The 17505-nt window shown below is 36.6% G+C and overlaps 1 protein-coding gene across 10 annotated transcripts in view; it reads right to left on the bottom strand.

Moving 5' to 3' along the window:
• VPS13A (vacuolar protein sorting 13 homolog A (S. cerevisiae)) overlaps positions 1 to 17505 on the bottom strand; it is a 109418-nt gene that overhangs the window by 91709 nt on the left and 204 nt on the right. For 9 of the 10 annotated variants that reach the window (XR_774414.1, XR_774415.1, XM_010568617.1 and 6 more), the window contains exons 2-14: positions 10134 to 10177; positions 9555 to 9597; positions 8460 to 8555; positions 8074 to 8175; positions 7310 to 7419; positions 6926 to 6985; positions 5693 to 5752; positions 5380 to 5460; positions 4875 to 4932; positions 3085 to 3212; positions 2753 to 2859; positions 1946 to 2117; positions 1518 to 1580 (exon numbers count right to left, since the gene is read on the bottom strand). Coding sequence is in view for 8 of the 10 variants with exons in the window: in XM_010568617.1 (XP_010566919.1) it covers positions 1518 to 1580; positions 1946 to 2117; positions 2753 to 2859; positions 3085 to 3212; positions 4875 to 4932; positions 5380 to 5460; positions 5693 to 5752; positions 6926 to 6985; positions 7310 to 7419; positions 8074 to 8175; positions 8460 to 8555; positions 9555 to 9597; positions 10134 to 10177 (1124 nt within the window). In the remaining 2 variants the exon portion in view is untranslated. Of the gene's footprint in view, positions 1 to 1517; positions 1581 to 1945; positions 2118 to 2752; positions 2860 to 3084; positions 3213 to 4874; positions 4933 to 5379; positions 5461 to 5692; positions 5753 to 6925; positions 6986 to 7309; positions 7420 to 8073; positions 8176 to 8459; positions 8556 to 9554; positions 9598 to 10133; positions 10178 to 17505 lie in introns of those variants that run through there. The other variant, XM_010568622.1, reaches the window with a different exon arrangement.

Here is a 17505-nt window from a genome sequence, read left to right as displayed (position 1 = left end):
CATGAACTAGCTAAAGGGATATTCTATACCATAGAACATTACGCTCAGTAAATAAATGGGCAAGTTGGCCAGGAGGGGCGGATCGCTGTTCCGGCATCTGTCAGCAGGTGGCAAGCCACTGCATTGTGCATCATTTCTCTTTTCTTGGGTTTTATTTCTCTCTCTTTGTTATATTCCTTTTCATTACTACTGTTATAATAATTATATTTTATTATTATTGCTAATTTTTAATTTTATTTTGGTTATTAAACCATTCTTATCTCAACCCATGAGGTTTACTTTTTTTTCCAGTGGATACAAGCAGTATGGTCACACTGGAGGACAGAAAAATAAAACTAGACAGGACATTCTTTGGGATCTCCATCACCTTGCAAAAAGTAGGAGGAAAATGATAAAACCAAAAGAAACTATAAGGTACAAGATAAAAACATGCCAAAATTAAGTGAGAACTAAAACAAAACAAAAAAACGTTTGCATGAAAAGCACTCCAATACAGCCAAACAAATGAAGTGGAAGGACATGAATGTGTCTTCTGGTTCTGTAAAGTCTGAATAATGATCATACAAGCACCCAAATGTGGGTATACATACAGAAAACCAGAAGGAAGAATCACATTTATGGATTCCTGTTCAAAATTTTGGTTTAGAAGCACCATATCTATCACTGCAGCAATTGCATTCATACCATACTTAATATACTCCAAAAAAAAAAAAATTCAAATTTCTTTCAAGCACTGCCATAAGATATTATCGACATTCATGAAGTTTAGTTATCAATACATCAATATTTCAGATTCTAAACTTCATATTCTGCTTACTTTTAGTCACATTGATTATTAATGGAGAAAGACTACTTCACAGGTTTCAGAAAACCTATATAGCTTTCATTTCAGTCTCCTGGAACGATGCTCATTCTCTACATTGAAAACTAAGCAGTATGCTAACCTAGGAAAAACAAGGCTAACAAATTAAGTCTAACTACTCACATCACATTATCTTGCATAATTGTCATAATGTACTTAAATGTATTCTACATTTGCAGTATTCCGAATAACATTTGCAAACAGTAACAAAAGGTCAACACACTACACATACAGGTGTTCAGCCTACATAATAGGCTATCAGTAAGGAAGGGAATAAACTAATAGCCTAGGCTGTTAAGAGGAGAGAGAGGAAGCCTGAAGCTTTGGGTATAATCACTTGCAACTTGACTTATCCTATCATCCTTTGACCATATTTTCCACAGTAGATATTCCTCAACAAAAGTGGAAAGATATTTATCCCAGATCAGTTATTTTGAAAAAGCAGTGTGTGGAACTATTTAATTTTTGCTTAATTACAAGCTGAAACTAACTATGCCCTACAAAATATATATAAATATAAAACATGAAATACAAGAAAAATAGGAAGACTGTATGATGCACAATTTAATCACTAGAACTAAAGTGGATCTGCCTAAAATCTCCGCAACCTCATGTTGCAGTTATTCTTAGACTCACTTAAATGATGAAATTTTACCTCAACTTCTGCTTGTTGCCTTGCTAGAGTGATGTTAAAAATATCCAAGGCCTTTTCGAATTCCTAGAAAAGAGGTGAGAAATTATTTTTTGACAATTTCATTTGGTTAGATTTCACGGCTCAGTTTTACAGGAAATGACAGTAAACAACTCTTTCAGTGCAACCCAAATTAATTTGCTCAAGCTGAAAACTTAAAATAAATCTGGAAAAGCATCAGTTTATGTTTTTCTTTACTGCAGTTATTATTTTTAAAAATTATCTAATATGTTTATTAAAACTACTCACAGAGAAAGGTACTGATAAAGTTGCAAGTCTGGCCACTGAAAATTTTATGTTAACTTATTACTGACTTAGGAACATGTAAACATTTAAGTTTAAGAAAATAGCAAGATGAACAATATTTCAGCCTTTAATGGAAAATGGCTAACCTCCAACAATTTTAAGATTTCTTCATTAGGTTTTTTTGACGTTATCTTTGTTTTATACATGTCTTTATAGTTCTTCACTTGTTTCCTGTGGTGCCGAATATGTTCCCATGACCACATTTGGAGCTTAGGTTGAACATTTACTTCAAGGATGCCATAAATAACATATTTCCACCTAAAAGCAAAGACAAATAAGTGTAGTTTACATTTCTTTTGGTATATTGAAAAGACACCTAGAGCTATGCAGACTCCCACTAAATACAACTTCAAGTTGTGAAAGAGTGAAATCCCTTGTCTAACATCACACTTCTGATCAGTAGCGGAACCTAAGGATTTTATTTTCTTCCACACAAAGTTGACAGGTTGCTATTTCCCCAGATTAAAAACTAACCTTGTACAAAAAGTGCCCACAAGTATATGCATGTGTATGTGAGAATAATCAAAATATATTTGTAAGGAATCTTCTGCAAAGAAATCAAATCTCTGCCATCTGTGTTGAAACGATTTGGCCATTCTTAGATAATAGCTACGTTCTTGTAATAGTACTTAACATATAATGGGGTGTCCTTCATTTCTGATAATGGTCTTTAAGACAGCAAATGCAGGCTTTCAAACACTGTGTCCTCACCTTTGGTTTGAGGTACTCACCAATGTTTTTTAATACTCCTAGCTTAAGAAAAACAACAACAAAAGAGAAGACTTTGTTTCAGAAGGAAATGAGTTCTAACCTGCTTAAGTAAGAAACAGTCCCTTTGTAATTATTTCAAATTAACAACTACCAAATTATTTTCAAAGCCTGAGGTGGCCTACCATGTCTTGGCATTGTTGTGCAATGGAACATCAGGTCTGTACTTCCTATATGGCAGATTTCGAGTCATCATATCAATGGACTCAAGAAGCTCCATAACACTGAAGTACTGAAAAAAAAACCAAACAAAAAAATTCAAACCAAGTGTTAATTTCTGAAAACAACCTGAATCAAGCTTCTTTTTTAAAAAGAAAATAATTTACAAAGAAAAACAAGACTAAGAAGAAAATTGATTCTGTATGTTCATTATAAAATTTCAGACTGCTTTTCTTAGTATTCTTGCAAACTAACTTTTTTACCACAATACATATAACTTCAGAGAAATAGTTTATACCTGTGGCTTATTGAATTCAACAGTTATATCCTGTAAATTTACATCTAAATCCATTTTCGGTGATGAAAAGTCAACATCAGATCGAGGATTCATAAGGAGTTTGGCTTTAGCTGAAATTGGGCGGAATACTAAAAAACAGACAGAAGTTGATATAAAAAGTGCAATTAAAATATTTAAGACTAAATGATACATAATGCTTATCAGCTCAATTTATGCCAGATTAGTCATCTAAAAATGCTAGACTTCAAAACATGAAGACTTCATCAACACAGCTTAAAATATAACACAATCTATACTCAATTTCCAGTTTCATTATGGCAACATTTCTGGAACAAATATTTGTGGAACATTTTCACAAGATCTCCTGTATGCGGTATTACATGGCAGATGTTTCAATTAATAGTTTATATTTTCCACAAATCTAATTTTTTTGGCTATGACATAAGCTATTTATAGTACAAGATAGCTTCAAACATAGCACTTACTTCACTATAATAACTCTTATTCCATAAGGATATTTATTTTAATCTTAGTGATGTTTTACACTGTTGTATTGAGTTTGTGTGGCAAGGTTTTGGTAGCAGGGGGATTACAGGGGTGGCTTCTGTAAGAAGATGCTAGAAGGTTCCCCTAAGTCCAATAGAGCCAATGCCAGCCGGCTCCAAGACGGACCTGCCACCAGCCAAGGCCGAGCCCATCAGCGACTCTGTGATAATATATTTAAGAAGGACAAAAGTTGCAGCAGGCACAGAAATGGCAGCCAGAGAGAGGAGTGAGAACATGTTAAGAGAAACAGCCCTGCACACACCAAGGTCAGTGAAGAAGGAGGAGGAGGAGATGGTCCAGGCGCCTGAGCAGAGATTCCCCTGCAGCCCATGGTGATGAAGACCATGGTGAGGCAGGCTGTCCCCCTGCAGCCCATGTTGGTCCACAGTGGAGCAGATATCCACCTGCAGCCCGGGGAGGACCCCACACCGGAGCAGGTGGGTTCCCGAAGGAGGCTGTAACCCCGTGGGAACCCCGCGCTGGAGCAGGCTCCTGGCAGGACCTGCAGATCTGTAGAGAGAGGAGCCCACGGAGCAGGTTTTCTGTCAGGACTTGTGACCCCACAGGGGACCCATGCTGGAGCAGTGTGCTCCTGAAGGACTGCACGCCGTGGAAGGGACCCACGCTGGAGCAGTTCATGAAGAACTGCAGCCCGCGGGAAGGATCCATGTTGAAGAAGTTTGTGGAGGACTGTCTCCTGTGGGTGGGACCCCACGCTGGAGCAGGGGAAGAGTGTGATGAGTCCTGCCCCTGAGGAGGATGAAGCAGCAGAAGTAACGTGTGATGAACTGACTGTAAACCCCATTCCCTGTTCCCCTGCACCACTGGAGGGGGCAGGTAGAGAATCTGGAAGTGAAGTTGTGCCCGGGAAGAAGGGAGGGGTGGGGGGAAGGTGTTCTGAGATTTGGTTTTATTTCTCATTACCCTACTCTGGTTGATTGGTAATAAATTGAGTTAATTTTCCCCAAGTTGAATCTGTTTTGCCCATGACAGTAACGAGTGAGTGATCTCTCCTGTCCTTATCTCGACCCACAAGCTCTTTTGTTATATTTTCTCTCCCCCGTCCAGCTGAGGAAGGGGGAGTGATAGAACAGCTTTGGTGGGCACCTGGCATCCAACCAGGGTCAACCCACCACAACACTTTACTAAGATTTCTGAATAACAGCCAAAGAAGCAATTTCTGAGAGGCATTAAAAATTAGAAGTATACACGCATATTACATATACAAATAAAATACCACCTACCAAAATCATAACCTTCTGGAATCACATTGTGGCTGGCAACTCCCTGTTTTAAGTTAACCTAAATACACAATGGAGGAAAAAAAAAAAAGTTGCATTTTTATTTCATGATACAGTTTTAAAATATAAAAAGTTAGCATTTTAATACAAGCTTCAGCTAATCCCTCTGATACACAGTAAAATTCAAAATACTAATCTATGTTTTAAACAGAATAAGACTCCTATTTTCAGCTAATAAAAATCACTGAACAGTAAGATGACCATATATTGTGTATAATTTTGTAACTGGCAAAGGACTACTTTTTTTTTTTTTTAACTTCCTCAGATGGGTGTTCTACTTCCATTACATAAAAACCATAATATTTACTAGTTTTCCTAAAAAAGCTATTAGTAACAAGACAATTCTCCAGGACATTGACATAAATGGAAGCAGAACTGAATGTGAAGCATGCTCTATGCTTCACAGTATGAACTGGAATACTAGATACATTATCTCATGCTTACTTACCAACGATTCATCACAACCACCATGGTAGAACATCTCCGATTTCACATTCCAGTAAGCAAAAAGGTTATCCAGTCGTACAAGCTGAAAATACAACAGAACATATGTATTAATACGTACAAATTTTAGATTAATAATTTGGATTTCACAAAGTCTGGATGAATAAAATATTCAGCCTGTTCCTTGCAGACTACGCATCCTTTTATTTTAGAGCCTATACTGTTACCTATTTTTCTTGATCTCACTTTCTGTGGAAGGAACTAATTCAGCTTGTTTTATTAACAATTCTTTCTTTAGCATACAGTTTACACTGTACCTTGTAGAACAACTTGGCAGTTTCATCATGTAAACACGGATTCCAATTCTTATCTGAGGTCTGAAATGAGAATTAAACAAAGTTATTCCAATATCTATAACACACCAACATTTTATCATCACTGAAACAAACCAGGAAAAAAAGAAGGACATCATCATAATTAAACCCCACTGAAAATAATGGGACACCATCTTCTAATTCAAGACGTTTTAGCCATTATTTTAAGTAGAAACTTGATAAGGCTACTCCCCTCCCAAAAATACACACGCGTACGTGCAGTGACTGGCAGGCTGCACACAAGAACCAAAAGATTCTTTAAAATTCTGTTTTCAGTATTCAAACTGTTTTTCTTTACACCAACATTATTTTTAGGCAGGCTCTTTGGAAAGACATAAACAAGGGACTAGAATTTTTTTACAATTCTGGAAGTACTATTTTAGTTTGAGCCCAACAGAAACACCATATGCTATTATACTTTTTCAAGGCTAATAATAAGCATTTCAAGAGTGAAGCAGTAAGAATACTAAAGCTTTTGCTTACTATGCAAAACTGTTTAGGGGAGGGGGCTGGCAAAAAACTTTCTATGTGCTAGGAACAAGCATTCATAAGACAACTACTTCATTAAAAAAATTTACATTTACTTTGACATATTTCTTTAAGATTATCAGTTGCACAGCAAAAGCTACTGAAAGAGAGCAACTCAGCAGAATCAGCATATTGCTACTACTAGGTAGTCTTCCAGGAAAAAAATGTGTACAGTCTATGATGACTAGTATTAGCACTTTAAAGTGGAGCTTGCAGATCAAAGAACTGAGCTCTGGTTTGAAACAAGATGCCATCCTCTTTTTTTTTTTTTTTTTTTCTTTCCCCCTCCCCAATATCAAGTAGTAACTTCCTCTCTTGGGGCTCATGGCAATTTCAGTAAAATATTCATAGATCTGAAAAGCCCAAATCCAAGTCTGGTACTTGGCAACCACAAAGTGCAGCAGGCAGAATAATAAGAATTTCCTCCCAAAGATCTATTTTAATGCTAGTGCTTTATGTTTAATGGCACCCCCACCACAATATTCATGCTGCATTTGATAAACCAAGTAGTTACCATTGTGTGTTGTTCATGATTATAGGTACACTTTCATTAGACAGTATGTTACCGGACAGCACAATAATACACAAAAGCTTAACTTAACCTATCAGTATACATCAACATGCTTTTTAGATGAAAAATAAAATTACCTGCAAACTTAGATTCTGAAGTGAAATCCCAAATGACAAGGGGTTATTCCGATTTGTGATCTAACAAAGCAGGGGGAAAAATACCAAAAAAGGATTATCTTATGCTCTAAATTTAGATTTGAAGTAAATAACCAATAATAAAAATATATAGCAAAGACCCGACAACTATATCTTTTTTGTACCCAAATATATGCTTATAAATATCTTTATGCTTTGGTACCAGCTTTTTATCAGGTTTGTTTGTTTTTAAGACTATGAAATTTCCAAAACTGTACTAGGATTCTCTCAATGTGGGAAGCAACTAGAAGAAAAGAAATCTGACAGGTTCCTAACTTCATGTTACAGTGCACAACCCCTCATGCTGAGATATACAGAAGTACTTACATCATCTTCATAGCGAATATGGATGTTGGAAATTTTCACCTGAAGATTTTTGATGACCTGAGTGACTAGTTTTTCTACAAAAGTGTCTTGTTTCTCTTCTTTTACTTTATCTAAGTTAGAGGAAAAGAATTTCATATTTTGTTTGTATTGAAGTATTTTTAAAATTACACTAGAGAAAACAGTAACATAATAAAGTTTGTATGATATTTAAATTTTCTTTTACATTGTACTCTAGTTGCATAAGAACATGTCCTTTCAGTATAATCTCTAACATTTATATCCTCAGACTAGATGGTTTTAGCTTTATTACCTGCTGCATGAAGAATCAGGTAGTTCAAAAGTATGACTTGTACCCACTGATACTAAAGGTGGCCAATACATATTTCTTGAAAGTACCAAAACTTGAATTTAAGATGGTAAGACTTAACATGTATCAAAGAGCAAATTAAACAGAATCTTTAAAAAGGTATAACCTTAAAAATTCTTTGCTACTGGAAACAAAGTTAAGGCAACATATGACACAAACAAGCAATATTTCAAAAGCCTTATTTATATCAGATCATATCAATGCTTCAACACTTTTACTTTCAGGATACCTGTTCTGCAATATTGATGGCAACTACACCTAAAAATCTGTAAATAATAGGTTTTTAAGTAACAAGAGGAAAAAAGGAATCTAAAACACTAAGTGAAAATCCAGCATGGTTTTGGATTAAAATAAAGAAAGAAATAGTGTCACTTTCATTAGCTTTTTCCAGTTTTACCTTGGTCAGCTATTTTCTGCTTTGCTTCTTCTATCCTTTGCAATTCCCTTTGTCTTGCCTCCAAGAGCTGCCTGGCTTCTTTTTCAGCATCATATTTTATGCCTAAATACACAATGTAAAAGGGTATGATATAAAAAACCTTACGCATTTTTGGAAGATGCTGTTTCAAAAGCAATAATTTTCTCATTTTGTTAATAGTTATATAACAGCAAAAAAAATTAGGTGACAAAATGTAAACTACTGAAAGACACCCCATTCCCATTATCTAATTGTATTCGCTAGGAGTATCTACTAGGAATAAAGCTCATGAAAACAATATCAACCCATTCCAGATACTTCTGAAATCCCACCTATCTACATTCACTTTTTTCTCTACATTAACTTACTGGCTGTGGGCACGATAAGCAAATAAACTCCATCAAGAACTGCCTCAACGGGTTGAGTATAAAGGTTTTGCCATGGAATCTGTAGATTAAGTTGACCTACAAACACAAAAGAAAAAGGTTGAGGTATACAGTTAAATAGTTGATTGGAAAGAAAAATATTAGAAAGAAAAATCAACATTAACCACCAAATCTCTGGAAAATTATTATACTGGACAGAAAAAAACAGTGCATGAGGCACATGTCCTTTGGGTTTTTTTTACACAGCACACAAATGAACATGAGGCATGTTTTTCCATGAGCAGAACTATTAAATCTACAGGCCCTCTCCTACTGCCTTGAATTATATTTCTTCTTCCTAACAGCAACCTCTCCCTCCTTGCAAATCCACTGCAGCACCCTCATAAACAAGAGCAGCATGGGCAGCTCATATATAATCACTCAGCTAAACGCTCCCAAACCCACGATTTTTAAAATACATATTTTTCTTTCTTTTTCTGTTGAAGAGTCTTAAAGCAGTGTGTATGTTTCACGAACATGGGGACCCTGAGGTTACACCGTCTCTCATTCTTCACACAAGTGTCAATTGTAATAAACTATGAAATCAGTCATAAGGAAATATATACTTCCAGGGTAGATTTAAGGGAAATATAATGGCTTTAGACTTAGTTTGATTTAACAAACCACTAACTTTTACAAGACAATCAATTTACAATGAGAAAACTTTTCATATTAGCAAAAACAGGGAAGAAGGATAGAAAGGAACGTAGAAGGCAAAATCCGTTGTGGAGTCTTGCTAAGACAAGGGATAAGATCCAGTCCTGCTCAGTTGCTCATCATTGCTGTGTTGGGTTCTTTTCTCAATAATATTGAAGTGATTAGACAAGACTCTAGTATATTTTAGCTTTACTATCTCAGCTCAAGAAAAGGAGCTTCTTCAAAGAGTTATTTTTCAGAAGAGACAAACTTCAGAGTGTACAAGGCATGCAAATCAAGGAAACTAGGAAAACCACTTGCTTAGGATGTCTAGAGCCACTTGCAAGGAAAAGTAGTATGTTTAGTAACTCCTGCATTGGTGCATGTTAAAATGTAACTTACCAATATGTCCTGCTTTAACTTTAAATGGCACATCCAGCTGACTCTGAAAGAAAGTGGTTTAGAACATTTAAGCTCATTTCAACAACTCGTGAAATGTTCCCACATAGGAAAAAAAGATGATGATAACCTTTACAACAAATTTACCTTTCAGCCACTGGAAAAAAAAAAAACCATTCAATATAATGGAACAAGAAAGTATTTGGTTACCAATTTAGACTGTTAAGCCATGCTAGCTAAATACATTCCCAAGAGCAAGTTTCTAGCTTCATAAGCTAAAGAAAAAAAAGGTCTTTCAGTACTGCTTTTGACCTAAACATATTCTTTTAGCAATTGCTGAGAGTTCTAGTTTGGGGCTGGAAGGGGGGCGGGGGGGGAAGCTGAATGAAGCCAGCATACACCTTCACCTTTAAATTTAATCTCAAATTAATTAGGCAATCCACACAAGCGCAGAGAAAACAAAACAGTAATTTTTCTCTTAAAAGACAGTGTATCCTAAAATAAGAACAGAAAAAAGTATGTACAATCCAAAATGTTGTTCAAGAATAGTTTTTGCAACAGTTTTTATTTTCACTAACTTACCAGTGCATTTTCTTTTATTTCAAGATTCTTCAGTGCTACGGCTCCTAAAAGCAAAGAAGCCAATAAGTAAAACTACAATAAGCAAAGTAGTAGTGGTGCACAGTAAACATCCTAAAGTCTGAGTCAGTGGTCCCTGGCGTGCAGTTCTTCAACTCTTTGCTATGGAAGATATCCACAAGCTACACCTCAAATATCCGTGAAAGATGATTAAGAACTCACTGTTCTTTCATGTTACACAATAATATCTGAGATTTTCTCATGGAGCTTGCATGTCCATGGAAAAGAACCCCTGATTCCTCAAAGTAAAAATGTTGGAAATTACTGTCACATTTTCTAAGGACTCATTTTGAAATTAAAAGTTTGCCTCTTTTTCCTCAACCATCTGCCTCTTGTGCTTGTGGAAATCCACCAACATTAAATTTGGAGTGAATTTTTAGCCCTCAAAAGATCTTACATATGCAAGTTATATTTATAGGCTTATACAAGTTCACAGGAAGCATTTCAGTAAATCTAATTTTTAAATGTCTTAAGACAACAATAAATTCAGTACTTTATAAACACAGAAAATTTGAATTGCAGGATCTGTTTTTACAATGTACCTGACATCAGACACTTGTCATAACAAAGGTACATTGGAAGGGACCAGGAAACTCGTAACTTAAAAACATGCACATAGTCCAAAGCAATGTCTTCTGCAAATTCTACAAGAAGGATGGAACACCTGCAATGGTTTACCATCAAATTAGTTGTATAGTGTTAACACATGCACATGGAATAGACACCTGATACAGCTGAGCAGGGGCATAAATGAGATCCAGGAAACCAGAAGCAGATTACAGGGCAGGAAAGGAATACAACTTGAGATTGCAAATGACGACTTGATTGACCCAGTAATGCTTTCCTTTGGGGGATGCAAGTTAGAAATGGCCAAACATATGGGGAGACAGGAGCTCCCTGTGCAAAAAAAATTCTGGCAGTTATATAGTGCTGATGGCATTAGACTACTGTTCAATGTACCACCAACTTTGGGAAACTGGACCATAATCTCAAAAATGCATTCATTAGAACAGCTGGCTCAAGTTGTTGAACTGCTGTAGAAGAGAGCTGACCAGGTAAACTAATCCATCCATCTTATAGTACTCGCAAAATATTGTAAAGTTTTTAATGGTTTAATTTATTCATTGCAACAAGCTATTATCACTTTCCAGTAGAATTCTACTGTGCCACCTGACATGTGGCACCATCAGCCTTTCCAGAGAAATACTGTAAGCAGAAGGATGTTTTCTTAGAGCTGGTGGCTCTGCTTTTAAGCCTTACAATACACACATATTGACAGGGACATTAGAAAAGAAAAAAATCAAAGAAAGCATACTTAGCAGTCATCTATAACTAATCTAGTAACTGTAACTAGACTACATAGTCTTTGCAGGTAATAACAAGGTGGAAGTTTTTATATACCACTGGGTTCAATTCCACTCTAAACTTATTCCCTGATAAAGCTGACCCTGCACAGACCATTTTAACACTAATTAGAGGAAGTTTCATATGACACAAACACACACACACAAAAAAAAAAAAAGGCATTTGCTTCTCCAAGAAGACATCACTAATTGTAACTATTCATGGCAAGTAATTATAATGGTATCCAGAGCAAAGGTTCGGGTTTGTAACTAAGTTACCATGGATAACATGCAATTTCTGCACCTCAGTTGAGCCACAATAAAAATGTTCACAGGCAAACTCTAAGACTACGTGACACATGAAGCAGTTTAACAGGGTTTCACTTCTTCACTTTTCACTGTCAGCTAAGTAAACATTACCTCTCATTTATCAAGGGTTTGGCACATGCCACATTTCAGCTGAGGCACAGTAACTTAAGCTGCAATAATTTGGCAGCCCTAATGCTTCTAAAAACAAGGTACTGCAAAGTGAGCAAGGATTATTATCTCAAGCAATTGCAATGTTTTGTGATGGAGAACTCATTTTACCTGAGCACATTGTAATGGCAGAGAATAAACATGGTATAGACACCTTTTCAAACAAGAAGCTTTGACAATTCTACATTAAATGTTGAGATTGGGAAGTGGAGTAAAGAATTCTTCACCATTTTTTCTACACCTATGATTTTATAATTAATAAATTTAAAGGTTTTAGTTAAAATCCTTAGCAGAGACAGAAATTAGTAAAACTTCAATCATCCCAATTTTATACTACAGTACTGAAACACATTCACTGAAATACCACAGTTTACCTATAAAAACCTTGATTGAGGGTCTGATCATAGTGAATGGACTATCAAAGCACACAAAAGGCTACTACTGAAGCACTATGTTTTGTACATTTATAAAACCTTTCTTCTTCCTACACTTGAGAGTGCAAGAAAGAAATTGACTAAACATTCCTGCAAGTAAACAAGAACTGTTTCCAAAGTTACCACACCTCAGCTAGCAACCAATTCTAACACTCATAATTCAAAATGCAGTAACAGATCATGTCAGTATTCTCTTTCACTGCCAAATTTTAGTCTCTATCATGCTCAGCTGTTTCACTTGCAATGAAACATACCTCCAAGTGCACCTGCACTGAAACCTGACTGTTCTGCTGGGGGGGAGGGAGGGAAGGGGGGAAGTAAAAAAAAAAAAAGCCCTCACAAACAGAAGCAGGAAGATCAGGGAACAAAGGCCTGTTACAGGAGATAACACAGCTACTGAATTTTACTGTCTTGGAGCACTGCCAGTGGATGTTAACTGTAAGAATTTCAAAATACATGACGATTTGGTTATTTGGTTTTGTTGGGGTTTTTCTGGGGGGGGGGGGGGGGGGTCCCCCCTGTTGGGGGCAATTGGATGTTTCTTTGTTTTCACGACAGAAATGCATCCAGATAAAACCCCATTTGATGGGTTAAAAATTGCCCAACTAAGCAACCTTGAAAACTGTATATACAAGTAGTTGGAGTTGTATAAATATCTAGGGTTAAACATGCAGGCTAACAGCCAAAACAATAATAAAAGCCAGAACATTTATAAATACCTACAACACAGCCTAGGATTTATTTAGGCTATATTATAAAGCAAATTCTTAGCTTTACTGATCTCTGGACATTCAAAATAATTCAACAAAATCAAACTTTTGTCAAAATTCTGGAATAAACAGGTTTATGGTTTTCATTTAGGTACTCAAAATAACTTCATAAATTTGAGTGCATGAACCGACATCTCCTACCAAGGACTTAGCTCGCAATAAGAGATCTAGAAAATAAGATTAACACTTATAAATGATTTCACCAAAGAGGCCTGACTGAAATTTTGTTATGGATGTCAACAGAAGTTAAAGAGCGGGAAGAAAATTAACCCACATAAAAATCCTGCAGATTTAACCTAAGTATTAATCACATCTCTGCTGTCTTGTAAATGGGGCGGGGGGGGTAGGGAAGGCAGATGAGAGAAAGAAAGATGAAAGATGATAGGCATCAAAAACTGAAAATACCTCAGCTGGTATCTGACCAGTACTCAACACTCCTGCTCACTCACATACTTTAACAGAACTTCTGCTTTTTAGCAACAGCACTGTCAGCTTGTGAACCCCTTTGATCACTTTATACAAACTGCTGCCTTTGTCAGCCATTTCCTACTTATCTTTGTGCTGTTAATTATTTCTGTTTAAGCATACCTTCTGGAGACAAGCTGTCAGCCTTTGAGGATCAGAGTGTCTGCCAAATAGCTCCTCTATTGATATCTATTGTAAAATAGGTCATGAAAGGCAGCAGAAACTACTAGATATTCTTCATACCTCAGTAAATCCAAATTACTACTATGTAAGGGGAGAACTGCACCTGCTATACCCTTGCACCTGCTATACCTACACAAGGCAAGGTATGCAAAAGTAGTCATCTTTTATTATAATAATATGTGTAGCTGGAAAAAAGTAAAAAGTGCTTGTGTGCTCACAAACTTGTGTCAATTATCTGCCTATATCATCCTACTAATGTAGCTACCCCAATAAAAGACACCAGCTATTCAAATAACAAGTTGTGTTAATTAAGATATGCTCGAGACATTGACTAATAAGTAGGTCTGCCAAGTCAACAGAGAATCAAGTATTTTAAAGGGCCGTACAGAGGGTCTGACCAGGACACTGAATGAAATGTTATTTAGACCCAGTCAAAAGAAAACAGTGGCAACAGGGACTTTGGTGAAACAACTGTTTGGTCTCTCATAGTGTTTGGAAGCCTCAATGACACTTCACTTCTCAAAGATAACTGTCAACATCTCACATTGCTTCAATCATTGCTTCAGGTATTGAAGTATAACTTTATCAGGTCTAGAGCATTCAAAAATATCTAACTTATCTAAATACTCATCTAACCTGTTTATCTAACCCAAGTACTTACATGTTTGTTAACACAGCACATTGAAACTATCTTTTTAAGTGAAGACGAGAACAAGAAGAGGTTTAAAACGCTGCCCTTCCCAGCATCAGCCATCCAATAGCTTTCCTTAGCAGCTGCCTAACACAGCAGCTTTTTATTCTGCTTCATACTAATGGACTTCTTAAGGAATATGATCTCCTTCCCTGTTACATCCTTTCCTGAGCCTTGGCCTTTCCAATATTGGCCTTACATGTTCAAACTACCTTTTTTACTTGTATAGGTTGTCCCACATTCTCCTTTCTCCATTGCCTTTTATATTTCAGGTCATTCAGTTCTTGCAATTCTCCCAGCCATAGGTCTGTTTCCAGACATCACATCTTTCTTTAGTATTGAGACACTCTGCATTTTTACCCTTCAACATAAGGAGTTTTTTAACAAGGAGGAAAAAAAAAATTAAACATTTCTGAAGTTATTACTGTGTTCATGTATGTTGTTTGGAGCAGTCTCATCACAGAACTTTACTGCACAGATTGAATCTAGATAGTGTTGATATGGCATGCTGAATTCTCTCATTATGCAAAACCAGAATGGATGTTAAGCATGTTCATTAAAAAGTCATTAATAAAGCTTCCAAATTTACAGAAGCTGAAACTATATAAAATTACATTTTATACATATATCCAGAGTCTACCAACAGGTTACCAGTGTTAGTGTAAACAGGCTAGCTATAAAATATCACAAGGACATAATTTATTCCCTACAGCATCTGGAAAAAAAACTCCCTTGGGTGTTTATCATTCAGAGGTAAAAAAATACATGCCTTTTAAAATTTGAGATACAGATACATAGTACCTGTGCAGTGCTATGGCATCCAAAAAGCACTGGCTCTTTGTTACAGGGAGAAAAACTTTCCTTTTAATCACTACTAAAATATTGAATGGATTTAGGACAATTTAATTTCAGGACTACATGATTTTTGTAAAATGTAGCAAATTTATCATGACAGGTAAATACAAACACTGTACGAAAACACACAGCTGTAATGGAAACACTTTCAAAGCATGCCGACAAACATGAAAAAGTATTAAGTTTACACAAAATACAAAGACAAAAATAGTACTATTTTTCTAAAAAAAAAATATAGTTCCACAATTTTAGTAATTAGGAAGCCAATAAAATTATTGGTAGACTTCAGATATACTGTGGGTGTAGGGATCTACTAATCAACGGTGGCCTCCATGTAAAGACAGTAGTCTACTGCTATTACTACTAATAGTTACTGCCTTTTAGATAGAGGAATGCAATTTCTAGGTCCTCCAAAATCTTCGGAATGAAAGAAATATTGCAGATGCACATACCCTTAAACATAGTTTAAGTTGCAAACACAAGTGAAAGCATCGTGCAGTAGATGAGGAAAAAATAAAACTCTACAGGTGATGCTTCAACAACACTACACAATAGTTTTGGGCATCTTGGAGCAAAACATAGCTTTATATACCAATTTTCATGCTAAGCAAGTAAACAGACTATGTAGAGGAAGACTGATTTTGTTTCAGTACAAAAGCACTGTACTGGGGATAAAGGAATTTAATTTAAAGAAAAAATATACTAAAGCCTCTAAAATATTAAAAATACTTGAAGAGGAAATAACAGAAAAATCTCAAAATCAAGTTCCACATACATCAAAAATATAGCAGCTGAATATCAAAACTCCAAAGCAAAAATTAATGAGATCTATTTAGCTTTTTTAAAAAAAGTGAAGAGGTAATGTGCATCTAATCTGGTGAGAGTTTACTCTTGGCAGATTATGCATCTATGAGGCACCACCACCAGCAATCTACAGAGCTGGAAAAACAAGCTTTTACCTTTTTGTAATGTATAAACATTGCCCAACACATTTACAGAATGTTCCACATCATACATTAAATATTTTGCTTGCCTTCCCTGAACAGAAAGAAGAAACCATGATAACTGAAGAACGGGTTAAGTTCACAAATCAAACAATTAGTCTGACACACTTTTGCTGAAAGATGCAGTAACTCAATCCTTTCAAGTAAGACACACATAATCTGTAATAAATATGCTATATTGGGCCTTAGAGCTGCAGATCAGAGACTACTACTTTCTCTCCAGAAGTTATCTGTGCTGTTGCAGTGTTAAAACTCCATATAGACACTGAACTTTGCCAAGATCCTACAAATGCCTTGACTAAGTAAAGCCAAACTACTGCAGTGACGAAACCAAATAAGGACGCCATTTCAGAAAACAAAAGCATGAAACAAGAACGTCCAAGGTGCAAAAAACTCCAGCAGAAGCTTCCAAAATCTGATTCATACATATGAGTACCTAAGAATGGAACTGTAGGTAGAGAATACCTCGAGGATGCTTCACACCCACAGACGTACGAACGCACATGTAAAAAAAAAGAAACTCGCAACTCTTATGTTTGCTTTTGCTGATGCTGCAGACACCTGGAACGCACATTCCAAACCGAGCCAGGAGTGGTCCCTGCACACGCATCTGTTAATTGTATGCGTCTTACTCTCCTCACGCCTCCTTGCTTTGCCCGGACATACCGGAGAGACCTTTGTTGCTGTTTTCTTGTTCATACGTTCCTAAAGGGACCTCAGCAGAGCACATTCAAACAGAACACTTTTCCTCCCTTCAGAGCCGGCATGCTAATTTATTTCTACAGACTACTGCTCAGCCCGCCTAGCAGAGCTAGGCGACAGCCTCTGCCAACGCCGAAGACGGCCTCTATTCCTGATTCTTTAACGCCAAAACGACAAATAGTCTGGAGCTCCAGGTAACAGCACCGAGAAGAAACGGCACGTGACTGCTGTTTGCTGCTCCCCTCAGCACACCACCGACACCAAAGCGCTACCAAAACCCCGCGCGTTTATTTTCGGTTTCTCGTTTCCGGGCAGGGAAAAAGCCGCTCCGCCACTCAGCCAGACGGGTTTCGCATTCACGCGAAGCCGGGCCAGGCTCCCGGCTGGAGCC

This window comes from Haliaeetus leucocephalus, unplaced genomic scaffold, assembly GCF_000737465.1.
Source record: "Haliaeetus leucocephalus isolate CR32 unplaced genomic scaffold, Haliaeetus_leucocephalus-4.0 Scaffold251, whole genome shotgun sequence".
NCBI classification, from domain to species: domain Eukaryota; kingdom Metazoa; phylum Chordata; class Aves; order Accipitriformes; family Accipitridae; genus Haliaeetus; species Haliaeetus leucocephalus.
This window is presented reverse-complemented; position numbering and strand designations above follow the sequence as displayed.